The 15,208-nt window shown below is 33.5% G+C and overlaps 2 protein-coding genes across 2 annotated transcripts; one reads left to right on the top strand and one right to left on the bottom strand.

Moving 5' to 3' along the window:
• Positions 1-369: 369 nt before the first annotated feature.
• On the top strand, positions 370-4,770 carry LOC114752644 (agamous-like MADS-box protein AGL15). Its single transcript, XM_028941388.1, is given in 9 exon segments — positions 370-784; positions 1,572-1,647; positions 2,494-2,561; positions 2,649-2,748; positions 2,851-2,892; positions 3,414-3,455; positions 3,554-3,638; positions 3,641-3,725; positions 4,358-4,770. Coding segments are annotated over 9 exon segments (768 nt in total). The 5' UTR covers positions 370-602; the 3' UTR covers positions 4,446-4,770.
• A 4,207-nt stretch (positions 4,771-8,977) lies between these two features.
• On the bottom strand, positions 8,978-14,796 carry LOC114752642 (uncharacterized). The gene is made up of 4 exons (XM_028941386.1): positions 14,750-14,796; positions 13,257-13,419; positions 9,890-10,015; positions 8,978-9,755 (listed from the first exon to the last, which is right to left on the bottom strand). The coding sequence occupies exons 1-4, from the start codon at positions 14,794-14,796 to the stop codon at positions 9,180-9,182; spliced, it is 912 nt and encodes a 303-aa protein (XP_028797219.1). The 3' UTR covers positions 8,978-9,179.
• Between the last annotated feature and the right edge of the window lie 412 nt (positions 14,797-15,208).

Raw genomic sequence — 15,208 nt, 5'->3', positions numbered from 1 at the left:
ACACAAGGTACGAGATTTACAATCTAATTCCTAACTAAAAGGTTAACATTTGAAGGGTTTTATGAATTTTGAATTCGTTGAGTAAAATAGGTAACACGAAAGAAGAAAAAGTGAATTGCCATTAAAAAAAATACAGATATAAAATTAGAAACAACCTGAAGAAGAAAATGGAAAAAGGAAATATAAGGAAGGAAGTGGGACCCAGCGGATACCCAATGGCACGAAAACACTCCAAATGTGGCAAAAAAGAGTCATGCACTACTCTAAATAGATAGATACAGAGCCATGCAAAGAAAGTTGCCGTTTCCAGTCTCTCGCCATTTGGGGTTAAAACGCTCTCTCTTCTTTCTCTCTCTCTCCATCTCTATTCCTCTTCTCCAAATTTAGAGTCTTTCCCTCAAAAACCCCTTCAAAACACCAAAGGGAGCTTTAGAAAATCCAGAAAGGAAGCTCCTTTAGGGGTTGCTAGAGAGGAAGAAAGAGAGCTCAATCAATTTCTCGAAACAGAGATCTCTGCATTGAACCCCGGATTGATCTTGACTCTGGTTCTGCTTCTGGGTTTTGATCAGTTGGGTCTCTGTGATTTCTTCTGAGTTAGAGAAATGGGTCGAGGGAAGATTGAAATCAAAAGGATCGAGAATGCGAACAGCCGGCAAGTTACATTCTCCAAGAGGCGTAATGGATTGCTTAAGAAGGCTCAGGAACTTGCTATTCTCTGTGACGCCGAGGTTGCTGTGATCATTTTCTCTAATACAGGGAAGCTTTTCGAGTTTTCGAGTTCTGGGTATGCTTTTAAATTTTTTTGAACTTTCGATTTCATTGCATGTTGTTTTTCACTACAGCCCCTGTTGTTTCTATAAACTAGGCTGGGAATTTCAGCGTGTTCTTGGAAGTTTGGTTGACATGAATTATGTCGCTTTTGTTCCTCTTTTATATATTTACATTATTTGCATGCGCTATTTTCTTCCATTTCTTAAAAAAAAAATAGTAGACTTCTACATCTTTGGCCCTTACTGTGTTATGTAGAGTTCCTTCGTTTCTGGCGTATCTCAACGCATTTCTCTTCATTTTTCTAAAACATTGTCGTAAATCACTTCTTTTCTCTGTCTAAGTTTTTATATGATGGGTATTTGTGCTCCTCGAATTGATCATCTTATCACAAGCTTCCTGAAGTGAATTTGAAGTAAATGAAAACTTGAACTTTTTCTGTTTCCTTTTTCTCGTTTTTGACTTCGTTCATATGACCTCTATCTCATATTATGAACTTGAATTGCCTTTTGAAGTTGTGTTCAGCAACAAGATGGCATGCACTGTTTTACTGCAACTGGGTGTCTTCAAGATTTTGAAGTGCCATGTTAATTTTTTGCACTCCTGAGATTTATGGTGCAGATTTTATATTTTTACTAATTGTCGTTGTATAAGCAGCTTGAATGATAGTTTTTGACCAGAAAAATCTTGATCTCATACATTCATATGCATTTGAGTAAACTCAGCATATGGCCTAGCAAATGATATAACATAGTTCCTACTAACCAAACATGTGTCTTTGTACTTGCAATTTACTCTTGCAGTATGATGCGAACACTTACAAGATACAACAAATGCTTTAATTCTTCAGAGGCTGCTGTGGTGGAATGCAAGACAGAGGTACTCTGTCATATATCCATGAAACATGAACACAGTAAAATTCATAATCTTTTCCCTAATTTAAGGTAGTTCATGGTTTCCTGTCCATCCAGCTACAAAGTGTGCCTCCGGCCAACGCACATTATTTTGTTGTGATAGTTAATGTTGGGGACTTTCAATATATCTTCCTTGATTTAAATAATACGCAGTTACTCATCCTTCAAGCTACAGAACTTCGTTGTTTGTGGAACTGCTATGTTAATCTAGTTTGAATGTTTTATTTACTTGTGGGCTCTACCTACTATTTAGGTATAAGTAATTTATATTCTTGACCTTCATGAATAAGCATTATAGTTGCTATCAAGTACGGACTTTATTGAGGATCCTATTAGCAAGCCTAACATAACTGGCCAATCTCTTGATTTCGGCTTGCAATTGATGTTCCTATATATATGTGTAATCTTGAATATTTATGCCAAATTTTGACATGCTGTATATGATACTCCACTTTCTACGACTAGAGATGGGAAATGCTGAAAAGCGACGGCACTATTAAAATTACTCTGGTACAAGTCTGCTGCACTAAAACTCCAATATTTAAGAACTGCAGATGAAATTAGGAAAAATGATCTCCTATTCTTGCTCTGCAAATATTAGGAATTTTAAAGCACTAGTGAGCGTTCATTAAACAAACAACAAGAAGCGAATTGCTCCAGTTCAAATGGCAGCATCTAGCAATTAAAAATTCTTTGCTTTCTTAACCATTCTTCTATTGCTGCTTCTTGCATTAAGTAGTTGGTACTTCCTTATTGTCATTTCCTTTTGATCCATTCGTGGGATTATCATCTAACAATTTTCTTTTTTCAGAAGAAGGAAGATCCTAAGGCAGTGGAGACTCTGAAAGATGAAATTGCAAAGCTAGAAAAGAAGCAGCTGTATGTATTTTCAATGTATTCTCGTCTTGTTTAATATATTATGCTCATTTGTGCATTTCTCATGAATATTAACTCCTGATTTTACAGGCGGTTATTGGGTAAGGACCTGACTGGGTTGAATTTAAAAGAATTGCATCAGCTTGAGCAGCAACTTAATGAAGCGTTATTGTCTGTCAAGGAGAAGAAGGTTTTTCTCATTTTACTCTATTCTCTTCTGTCTTTAGAGTTTTTTCCCCCACTAATAAACTATAATTCATTGGTTGGTATGTGCCTTAATGTTTCTTTACAGGAGGAATTGCTTTTGGAGCAACTGGAGCAGTCGAGAGTACAGGTATATTGGAATCTGACCTTATCATGCAGACTTTTCTCAAATGAGATAAATTAACATTCAAATTTAGGAGACACCGCGAGCCTTTTGTTAGTAAAAGTCAGGAATTTTGTGTTAACAATGGATCATTGCAAGATTTGAGATTAGCCTGGAAGTATTCAGTCATGAGCCATGACCAAGCAAGCCTGAAAGAAATCAAGCTCCTTTTAATGGATTAGTTGTCAACTCTTGGATGGGAATTTATTAATAGTTGGTTTTCTCAAGTATTCCCTATGTACAAGAATTAGCTATGAAGTTCTTTGGTAAATAGTAAGTTTGTATAATGAATTTTTCTAGTTATTGGGCTTGAATCCTAAACCGTCAGAGTTTCTCAAATTGACACAAATGGATGCACTTAAATCTCTATCATCTTGAGGATTGTGTGCTGCTTCAGCATGCACTTATATCTTCTCAAAAGTCACAAGGGGCGAAAATATATCTCTTCCGTATGGTAATGAACTAATGAGTTTAATTTATTCTTTCAGGAGCAAAGGGCAATGTTGGAGAATGAAACTTTGCGCAGGCAGGCAAGTTTATTTTACCAAATGTGAAATTAATTATACAAAATTGTATGTCTGGAACAATGTATTTCTTATGACTCTGTTTCTCCTGAAATGTGTTGCAGATCGAGGAGCTTCGCTGTTTGTTTCCTATAACTGAGCATGTGGTCCCATCTTTTCTTCAATACCACCATGGGGAAAGAAGGGACGCCCTGTAAATAATGGTGTCATAAGTTCCAACTTGGTCAGTAACTGTGAAAATGAGAATGGGGATTCAGACACTACCTTGCATTTAGGGTATTCTACTTCTCTTTGCCTAACTTAGAAACTGAGTTACTTGAAATCCTTATGCATTGCAATTTCTCTGTGAGCTATCATATTCATCAATCTCTTTTGTTGATTGCTATGTAAGCAATACCCATATATATCATTCATGTTTATGGTGGCCTCAGCTGCTTTGTGATCTACATTATAACTTGATAACTATCAAGGTTAGAACTTCAATGAATTTGCATTAGATGTTTAGCTATTATGTTTTCCTGCTAGGGCATAACATGTTGATCTTGTCTTCCCTAGAATTTTCGCATACTTAATTGCACTAAATTTTCTAAGGTGGGACGGTCTTCAAAAATAGATCAAGCGAACCATAAAAAGACATTATTATAGTGTACATAATGGATCTTCGTTAAAAAGTGTATCTGACATGCTTACATGTTCATTCGTGATTAGGGGGTATTTGGATGGAAATCAAACTATAGTTTCAAAAGTGATTTACAGTATACGAAGTAAATATATGGAGGAGTTTATCTCGATTTGCTGAAAAGTATTTTTCAAAAGCACTCTCATGCCATCCAAACACCCCCTAAAACTAGTCTCCCTAAGTTCATAGGTTCCTTAATATATTCTCATATATGGCTCCTGTCCTGTAGGTTGCCTACTGATGTTCATCACAAGAGGAAGGCACCTGAGAAAGAAACATTCTCCAATGACTCTGAATCTCAAATGGCTCTACTCTGATCCAAATCAGGGACCAGAAGAGATGAGACTAATTTAGTGAAGTTATAGTTGTGCACAGTAAGAGTTTAGGCTACAGGTGAAAGGTAGGATCCCTAGGTGACCCCTAAAAGGAAAAAAGAACTCGTAGAAAGTAGATTTTGGCTCTTCCCTTGTAGGAAATTGATTCGCAGGATGCAGAATTTTTCTTCCCCGTTTTTTTAACCAAATTTGGGTGTAATGAGCTGGGAAAAATGAAAATCATGAACCTTGTTTTTGAAAGATCCCAGGAAGAGAATGATGCTTTTAGCTTTTAGGCTTAATTTTATCATCCAATGTTCATTTTTCATTGTCTTCTTCCTTTCTCCTTGGTCATTTATTATAGTTGGAAGCTTAGATGCAGCTGCATAAATCGGCATTGCGGAGATAAAAGGGTTACTTATCAATGGAATTTTAAATCATCCTTGGAAGTGTTATTCAACAGATACCTTGTGAAGCTAAATCTGTCACCTCCTCACCCTCTGGGAGATTGAAAAGAAAGAGTTTCTTAGCTAATGGGTTGAATTTCTTAACAAAGATTTTTTTCTTCGTAAACTTGGAATTAGATTAAATTAATCATTAGTAAACATGAGATTACATTACTGTATTTAGAAGAGTTATATTTAATTTTTGTTTTCTAATCAGATAATTGATGAGAAATTTATTTAAAGCATGTTTGGATGCATGTTGCCAAGTAGGGCAGGTCATGAAGCACAAGGTCCCCCCCCCCTCCCAAAAAAAAAACGTAATGAAAATATTTCCAGCCCTACCCACTTTTTTCATGATTTGGCTTGGATAACATATTTCATTTTTTGGGCTGGGCAGGTAGCCATTTAAGCCTTCAAGCACATTTAAAAGTGTGCCCGTGCCCTTGTCTCAAACACAATAAATAAAAAATCAGACTGGATACTAAACTGATGGAGATAGTAGTTCAAGAGTTATGTGATCAAACCAGAATCAACTCAGAGTCAAATCAGTCATATTAAAATAAAATAATTTACTTGAAAATAATAAAATACAATAACATCAATAATCACTAATAATAAAATACAAAGAAATACAACAATAATTTGGTTGTAATAAGATCAAAGTATAATAACATTAAGAGTTTTGATCTTTACAATTCATTAATAACTAAAATTAATAATTATTGATACCAAAATCACTACTAAAATTTATTCAAATTTATAGTAACTGAGATATTAAGAGTTGAACGGAAAAAAAAGGATCAATAGCAATATAATCATTCAAATTAGTTCATCATCAGTTCACATAAGTTTTTATCAGTTTTCACCGGTTCACACTGATTTCACTGGTTCAATATCAGTTTAACTCTTGATCGGTTCATTGCCTAAACCGGAACCAGCCGATTCAGTCTGATTTTTTTATTCTATAAGGGGGTTTGTCGTGGCTCCATTGACCAAAAAAGGATAATCTGTTTTCTTTGGATGAAAAAAGATAATTAATAATTATATTTATAAGATTTTTTTTAAAAAAAGAATGTTAACAATAAAAATTTATCTTATTTTCTTTTATACAAAAAAATTTAGGCTGGTTGGGTTTCAAGAGTCGGTTTTTGTCTTTTGAACATAAATTGGGCTTTTTCTGGTTACACATAGATATACTCCTATTAAAGATAATCTTGTTTGAGAATAGAGCAAAAAATCAGATTGAATTAGCCGATTCAATTGGAAAACCAGTGAATCATCCAGTGGTATCGAATTAGTCAAGAGCTGAGCTAGTATCAAATCAGTTTTCAGCTCTTGACCGATTCACTATGTAAACCAAAACTGCTCAGTTTAGTTTGATTTTTTTGTTCTATGAGGGGAGGTTGTCGTGACTCCACTGAACAAAAAAGGACAATCTTTTTTTTTTAAATAAAAAAGGACAATTAATAATTATATTTATAAGATTTTTTTAAAAAGAATGTTAACAATAAAAATTTAGGCGGATTGAGTCTCATGAGTCGGTTCTTGTCTTTTGAACATGAATTGAGACTTTTTTTGGTTACACGTAGATATCCTCCTATTAAAGATAATCTTATTTAAGCAAAGAATAAAAAATCAGACTGAACTGGCCGATTCACTGGTTTTAAACCAGTTAAGAGGTGAACTGATATCGAACTAGTTAAACTGGCATGAACTAGTAAAAATTGATGATGAACTAGTTTGAATTATTATGTTGCTATTGATAGAGGCAGGAATAATAGGGCCAACGAGTTTAAACAAGCCAACCCTACAAGGTTAAAATTTCAAAAATACTCAAACTAATGAAATTATTAATAAAATACATAAATGTGAATAAAATTAAGTTACAAATACAAAATATTACTATATCTAAATATTTATCAACATCCGAGAATATCTAAAACATCCATCAACCAGACAACAACATTCAAAAGTTTTATGAGTAGTGCAAATGTGTAATAAACAAATACTATTATTAATTTTTTAAAATTTCATCATCACTATAATCAATTGCTCTTCTTTATGAGTATGCTCTTTTTTCTTAGTTAAAATATCAAGTTTTTCTTCTTTATAGGAATTTTACTTTTAAATTTTACACCCTAACTATTATTTTACTTTAGTTTGACAAGTATTTGTTGAAACTCATAAATTTTTAATTCAAATTATAAAATAACAAGTAATATAAATATAAAAATACTCTCTTATCAAATATATATAGTTTTAAAATATCAACACATATAGTATAAATCAAATCATTATTAAAGTCCAAATTAACCCATTTTTTTTAAAATTTAACTAGATAAATTATTGTCTAAAACCAAATAAATCAAATCATTTTGTGAAATTTAATTTCAAAATGATAATATTTAAAGTATCATTAAAAATGTAAAAAAAATTAATAATATTAAAATTACACAAAAAAATTTTGAAAAACAAAAAAGTATAAAACGGCCTAAATGGCTGACCCTCAGCCCTGCAAGGCTAGTCTGTTTAAACCGTCGATCCTACAGGGCCAACCTTTTTAAGCCCAATCCTCATAATTTTTGAGCCTAAATGAGCAGACTTGACAAGTTCGATCCATTTTCCTTGCTCTAGTTATTGATCCTATTTTTTTTAATTTAACTCCTACTATCTCAATTACTATATATTTAAATGGATTTTAGTAGTGATTTTGGTATCAATAATTATTAATTTTAGTTATTAATGAATTGTAAAAATCAAAACTCTCAATGTTGTTGTATTTTGTTATTGTTACAATCAAACTATTATTATATTTCCTTATATTTGTTATTAGTGATTATTAATATTATTGTATTTTGTTATTTTTAATTAAATTATTTTATTTTAATATGATCAGTTTGACTCCGAGTTGATGTCAGTCCAACCAACTAAGTCTTGAACCACTACCTTAACCAGTTTAGTGTTCAGTCTGATTTTTTGTCTTGAGAGGCTAGTCTTGCCCAATGAAAAAAAAAATATCGGATCGAACCAGCCGACTCAACCAAAAAATCAATGAGCTGGCCAGTGATTTGGTTTGGTGTAATCAATGAAGCAGCTACAATTCAAACCGATGGCAAACTGGTAAAAATAATGTGAACCAGTTTAGATAATTATATTATTATTGATTCTATTTTCTCTGATTCAGCTTTTAATATCTCAATAATTATGAATTTTAATAATAATTTTAGTATCAATAATTATTAATTTTGATCATTAAGTAATTATAAAAATCAAAATTCTTAATATTATTACACTTTGTTATTGTTATAATCAAATTATTATATTTTTATTATATTTTGTTATTAGTGATTACCATTGTTGTTATATTTTTTAATTAAATTGTATTATTTTAATATGACAAGTTGAATCTTGATCTGACTCGTTAATTTTTAAACCACTACATCAGTTTAACTATCTTTATTTTTTTCTCCCCTGATCCCACCCCATATGCTGAAAAGCTCTCTCTGACCAGGGACCCTCCCCCCCGGGGGTGGGGTGTCAAGCAGCACGAACGGCCAAGATCTGTTGCAATGTTAACCGCTGAGATACTTCCTCAGTTGTCACGAATTAAAACGCTGCGTTTGAAAGGGCGGCTTCGGTCGCTTTCCTGAAACGCGGAACACGTCATCACCAGACGAATAATAGTAGCATAGTACTCCTCCGGTCCTTATTATAAGACCCAATTTGACTTTTTATTTGGTCCTAATTATAAGACCCAATCCATTTTCTCTCTTATATTTATGCATTTTTTTTCAAGATAATCCTTCTAATAATGATAGTTTTAGCCAATATACTTAATTAGCAAGGATATTTTAGGAATAACAACACTTATTTATTATAAATAACCAACTTAACTTACTTCCTTAATCTCCTCAAATAAGTCAATTGGGTCTTATAATTAGGACCGGAGGAGTAATATAATAATACTGACACGGCAGGCTCATAGGGGCCCGATCAACCTACCAAGCAACTAGTAGACTACTATTCATTGTCAACACCTTAACGCGTAGAAATTAATCTTTTTGAAAAGATATAGGTAGCCAAAACCAATTTCTTTTGAAAAATCATATATTCTTCAAAGATAAGTACAAAATCACTGTACTACTATTACGCAAAGAAATTACAAAATATTTACATATATTATTATTAGCATTACTAACATCAATACACCCAAAGGACAAAGACCCTTTAAAAAAGAAAAAAACTAAAAAAAAAAACATAATCCTGTCAATCTTGAACGGTAAAATTCAGATCAAGCAACGGATTTTTTCCTAGGTGATCGGTCTCTGAATCTGAAGCAGTCAATCAATTCGTTTCTCTGTGTCATGACCTTGTTAAACATATCATCAACCTCCTTGCTCAGATCGTCCAATCCTTTCTGGAACGAATCCACCTTCTTCTGTAACTCCATGGCCGCATCATCTTTCGCAGCATCTTCAGAGTCGGAAGCAGCAAGAAGATCACCCACAGCATCGTTGATCTCATTCACCTCCTTCAAAACCGGGAGTTTCTCACCGATTTTTGAATCTACCGGGAGAAGAACCGAGCGAGATCCAGGAGACCCGCATGATTTTTTCCTGATTTCCATATACGAGCCGGCATCGCCGGCTACAGCTGAGAGAACAATTCCACACACCCAGAATCCTACACTTCTTAGTTCATTAATAGCCTCTCCAAGAACCCTTTCTTTCCCAGAGAAATCCTTTGATTTCTCACTTCCACTGCTAAATCCACCCTCCAAATTGTGGGTAATCTTGTTATGGTTCTTGCCAGAACCGATTTCAATTCCCTTCAGATGATTCTTCGCGGAAGAAGCCGATTTCTTGAACTTAATCAACCCAAAAGACAGAGAAAGCCGAGATTGACCGATGTGAGAGAGAGAAGAAGAAATTACATTAAAAAGCTGAAGCAAACCCAAGCAGTAGTCGAGATACCCTTCGATAGAATCAGAGCTCCACTTACTGATCGGATAATCGATATCAACAGCCAGATTCGCAAACGCCTTGTGGGCAACCGGTAACAGCCCAAAGCACTTGTTGATCCAGGACAAAGAAAGGTTCGGAGGGGCGGGATTTCCCAAACTGAACCCTAATTGCGTGACCAACTTGGAAATCTGGGACCGAAAATCCTGCAGAGAAGCAGAGAGAGCAAGTTCCTCCTGTGAATCATGACGAAGAGGAGGGGTTTGCTTCTGAAACCTGGCGAATTTCTGAAGTAACAGTGCCATCGGAGATAAGCAAAACACAAAACGAAGATTAGAGAGGAAGGGACGAGGTTTGAATGTTTGGTTGCTAAGGTTGGAGAGAGAGGGTGAGGATTAGGTTTTATATAAACGTTAAAAGGACGGAGGAAAAGGAAAAGTCAGAAACAAGGGGTGTGGCTTTTTGGTAGGGAGGTAGTCAAATCAGTCGACTCGGTTTTGCGTTAACGCTGGGGACACGTTGTTCTTGATCTCGACCGCATCGCCGAAAGTGGGTCCACGTGCAGAACCCGCAGGTTCCGGGAAGGAGAAGTTCGTGAGGGGGAACAATCTAGAGAGAGAAAATGTGTCACCCTCTCTCTCTCTCTCTCTATAGATTTTTTCATATACGACCGTAAAACATAAAATATCTTTGAAGCCCCGTGAATCCGTGATCAAATTAATAATTAATCATCTAGATTTTTCCCATGAATTCAACGGTAGAATTATAAAATATCTTACACAGTAAACAAAATTTAAAAAAAAAATAAACGTACGCAAGGTTACTTATTCCCTTTGGGAAATTATTGCGATGGATTATAAAAGATCTCAAATATCTAAAATTATTTTGAAAGCCTAAGGTCTTTATTATTTGCAAAAGAAGAAAATCATAAGCATAGTGACCAATTCATTCCTGACTAAGTGTTTAGGTGAAACCAAATTATAGTTTTGAAAATAATTTTATGATATATAAAGTAAATATATAAAATAAGTTTTATCTTAGGAACAATTGCACTGAGGTCCCATACATCACAAAATACAACAAAAAAGTCCCACCAAATTCAGTAATGCCTTAAAAGTCTCAAAAGGACCTGATTGCATTAACAGAAAAGATGAAAATACTCTATTGCCCTTAGCTAATAGAAACACTAAATCTTATCAGGTTTTCCCCTTCCCTCTATCTTAATTGGTGTGAAATCATTTAGCAAAAATGCTTTTTCTGCCAACGAAACACCCTTTAGGGCCTGTTTGGTTTGAGGGGAGGGAGGGGTAGGGAAGGGGAGGGGAGGTTTTATCCTCACCTTGTTTGGGTTGATTAAAAAGGAGGGGAGGGGAGGGTATTTAATGATCCCTTGTTTGGTTCAAGGAGGGGAGGGGAGGGGAGGGATAGTAATAATCAATTTATCATTTTACCCTTACATATTAGTTTATGTTTTTTATTGATATATTATATAAATTAATTTACATCTTAATTTAAATTATATAATTTAATAAAAATTCAGTCTTATCATGTTAATATGTGTATTAAAAAATTGGTATAGTAATTTTTTATTCTAATTAATATAATAATATATTTAAAATAATCAAATTAACAAATTTTATATGCTCTAAGAAAAATGAAATTTTATTTTCTTTAGGCTATCTTTTTTTCCAGCTTTAAAATATATTTAATAAATAATATATTTATAAAAAACAATTAATTTTATATATTATAATTTTTTACTTAGGATAATATATTTTTTATTTGAAATAAATATTATAATAATATATTTTATGGGTAGAAGTGGAATATTAAAAAAACTATAAGGGCATAATGGTCCAAAATTTTGGTTCCCCTCCAAAAACCCCCAATTTCCCCTCTCCTCCCCTCCAAAATTTTTAACCAAATGAGAGGAGGGGCTCATTTTCCCTCCCCTCCCCTCCAACCAAACACACCCTTAAATCAATAAAAGCAAAACCTATCAATATTGAGGATGAGCAATGCTAAATACTCTAAATTAAGTTGCTGCCCATGTTGAAGTGCGTGACAAAGCTGTTTCTAAACCACAAATCTTCGCACTTACGAACAATTCACATCTCACAATGTCCAATGTTACGTTTTGCACTCGAAACGTGAATCCAAACAAGACGGAACCGAAACAGGGCAAAAGCCAAAGCAGTGACGTGACGGCTTTACTAATATTTGATCATATTTCGGGGGTCTCATTTTTCAAGCCATTATCTATGGTTCTTGGGACGTTAGAAGTTGAGGAAGTGAGCGCTTGGTGATTTTGATTGTTAGTGATTTTTCACCTGTTCATTTGGATTTAAATAAGTTAAAAAAGACCAGATTAAGTGTCCAGTTTGTTTAGATTCATTCCACTCCATTACATGATTAGGAATATTTGAGACTAGGGTTTCGTATGAAAGTGTTAGGTAATCACGATTGAATATGAGAATCACTAATTAAATTTGATTCTAACGGTTGATTTTTTTTTTGGACTAAATAATGGGTGGATTATGTTTAATGGAAGTAGAATTGGAGATTGATCAGTTTAATTTTATTTATTAGGATTAAAATTCTCATGTGGGTATGTTGGGGTCAAACCCTAAGTTAGAGAAATTATGACTTTCAGTTAAATTAAAGATCAATAGAGTTACTCATGTGGGTATGTTGGGTTCAAACCCTAAGTTATATGCTTGTGTTTATGTATGAATTTACGAAAAATAGTCATAACCATGAAAAAAAAATGCGAACTCTGTATTAAGTGAATTTATATGAATTGGTCTCATGACAAAAACATGGTCCTTGTCAATCTTGATGTAAACGATTCTAATCTCTAAAACTAGAGCAGGTAACAAAAAATTGATGAAAAACTTGTCACTATAAAAATTTCCTAAACCCAAAATTACTTAAAGACTTAGGTTTTTAAGCATGTTCGAAATTAAAAATAATTCTCCTAAGATGTGTTGCACGCAATTTACCCTTGGAGTGTTTAAATAAATTCAGATAATTTTTGTCAATGAAGTTTACCACGAGAGTTTTCAGTAATTTTCCGATAACTTAATCACACATATAAATATACATATATAGGGAAAGCGGTAAATAAACACCCTCAAAAATATAAAAATAAAAATAATAAAAAAACCCGTCAAAATAAAAAAATACACACAAGGACTGATTTATAAAAATTGTTATTAAAACTTATATTACTATTATCAAAACACTAACTGATATTATCATGAGGCTTTATTTGTAATTTTTTTATTTTGATGGTTTTTTTCTGTTATTTTTCCGATATAAAATTGCGATTTGCAAAAAGCGTGGGGAACGCATCACGCATGGGAGGAAATGAGCAGTGACTCAACGGATAGTGAGCAGATAAGGACAATATGATGCGCCAACTGTCGTTTGTCCATTTGTGAGGGGCAGGCAATAACAGGCATAGACGGCACAGAAGCGGGATCGTAAGAGCGAGGGCAAAACAGTGATTTCGATGGTTGCTCAGGGACGCGAAAGTCAATGGGCGCATTGTCATGTTGCGGGTGTGAACTGCGTCATCATCGTCAATTTAACGTTCAACAAATCAATAATCAATTCTATTAGTTTAATACTCTTCTAGTCCTTAATATAATATCTATTTAACTAATTTGATTAGATTAAAAAAGTTAGATAAGTTAGTTAATTATAAGAAATGTGAGACTTTTTTCTTAAAATATCATAATCATCTTTCTTAATATCCCCTCTTCCTCTTCTACTTGATTATGGCTGAGGGAGTATCTATAGGGTAATTTAGAAAAAATTGATAAATATGAGAAATGAGTCTTATCTTTAGGATCAAAACCAACTCAACAATTAGGTTCTATATTAAGGACTGAAAGAGTATTTAACTTGGTTTTAAACATGATATCTCAATTTATTTTATTTTTTATATTTATTTATTTATTAAGATAGTTTTTGTAGTAGCCACACGTATTAAAGATTTTATCAAATAATAATTTTAAGTAATACATATGATTAGTAATGATATTTTAAGAAAGACAATACTATTTTTTTTTGAGTAAGCAACACTAATTTTATTACAAATAACTAATTTAACTAATTTCATTAATCTAACTAAATTAGTCAACAAGCTCTTATATTAACGATCAGGAGACCGAGGTAGTATTAAGCAATAGTTGGCAAAAAATAAAAATATTATCAATAGCAAAAATAAATAATATTTCTTAGGATAACTCATAACAGGATAAGCATGCCGGGTTGCTTCCCTGAACATGCTATTCCAGTTTCAGTGCACCCAAATCCGAACTGGGATTATGTTCCCCCCATGCCAGTTTGGTTCTTCTGTATTCCTCTCCTATTTTATTTGTAGCCGTCCCTTCTGCGCTTTCATAGTTTCCTCCTAAGCCAATATTTTTTTATTATTTATATATCACTTCTAACATGAGATACGAACATATTTTGTGTTTGTTAACATTTTGAATTGTGAAATCAATAAGAATAATATTAAAAAATGAGTGATGGAGATAAAATATATAAGATCCTATTTATTTAGGGACAAACCACGCTCATCAGCTATATCTAATATTTAAGACTAATTAAATCCGGATCAGATCGCATGTTGGGATATGGGATTTGGGATCTATTTAAGCTATCAAATTGATCCACCAACCCAAAATAAATATAAAAAAAAGGAAGAGGAAGAAACAAATAACAATTAACAAAGAACTAAAATTGACATAAAACTTCAAAATGACAACATTCAATTATTCAAACAAAACGAGCAAGGAGAATAAGAACATCTGAAACATATTGATGGGCCTGAAATGAGTGCTTTGACTTCCACCTCGTCAAGTTAGCGCGGCAACCCTTACATGCGAACCAGCACGCGCTGACACAACTGGTAAGGGAGTTGTGTCCCTTAACCATCGCTTCTGGGATTCGATTCCTGGAGGGATGGGAATGGAGCAAACGTGTCTGAGAGAGTCGGCCCCATTTTGGGCTCGACAGTACCCGAGGAATTAATCATTGGGCTCGCTCTGATAGATACCCTGGTGAAAACCAAAAAAAACTCTTATATGCGAAGTTTTTGTTCATTTCTCACTCTTTTTCTATTATTAAAAATATAATAAATCTAATATCTCGTGCCACATGGTAATATTTACACCTTATCCACAATAAGATTGGAATTCCTTGTTCCTACTTCCAAGGAATCATATTCCTGCGCTCATCTTTTTCTTTTTCCAAAAAAAGGGGTTGGTCAACAATGACTAGAGGAAACATCAATTAAGATATGATGCTATCAAAATTTATTAATATGTTATTTATAATAATAATTGAG

This window comes from Neltuma alba, unplaced genomic scaffold (genome assembly GCF_004799145.2).
Source record: "Neltuma alba isolate B1F8T4 unplaced genomic scaffold, ASM479914v2 tig00007461_pilon, whole genome shotgun sequence".
Taxonomy (NCBI): domain Eukaryota; kingdom Viridiplantae; phylum Streptophyta; class Magnoliopsida; order Fabales; family Fabaceae; genus Neltuma; species Neltuma alba.
This window is presented reverse-complemented; position numbering and strand designations above follow the sequence as displayed.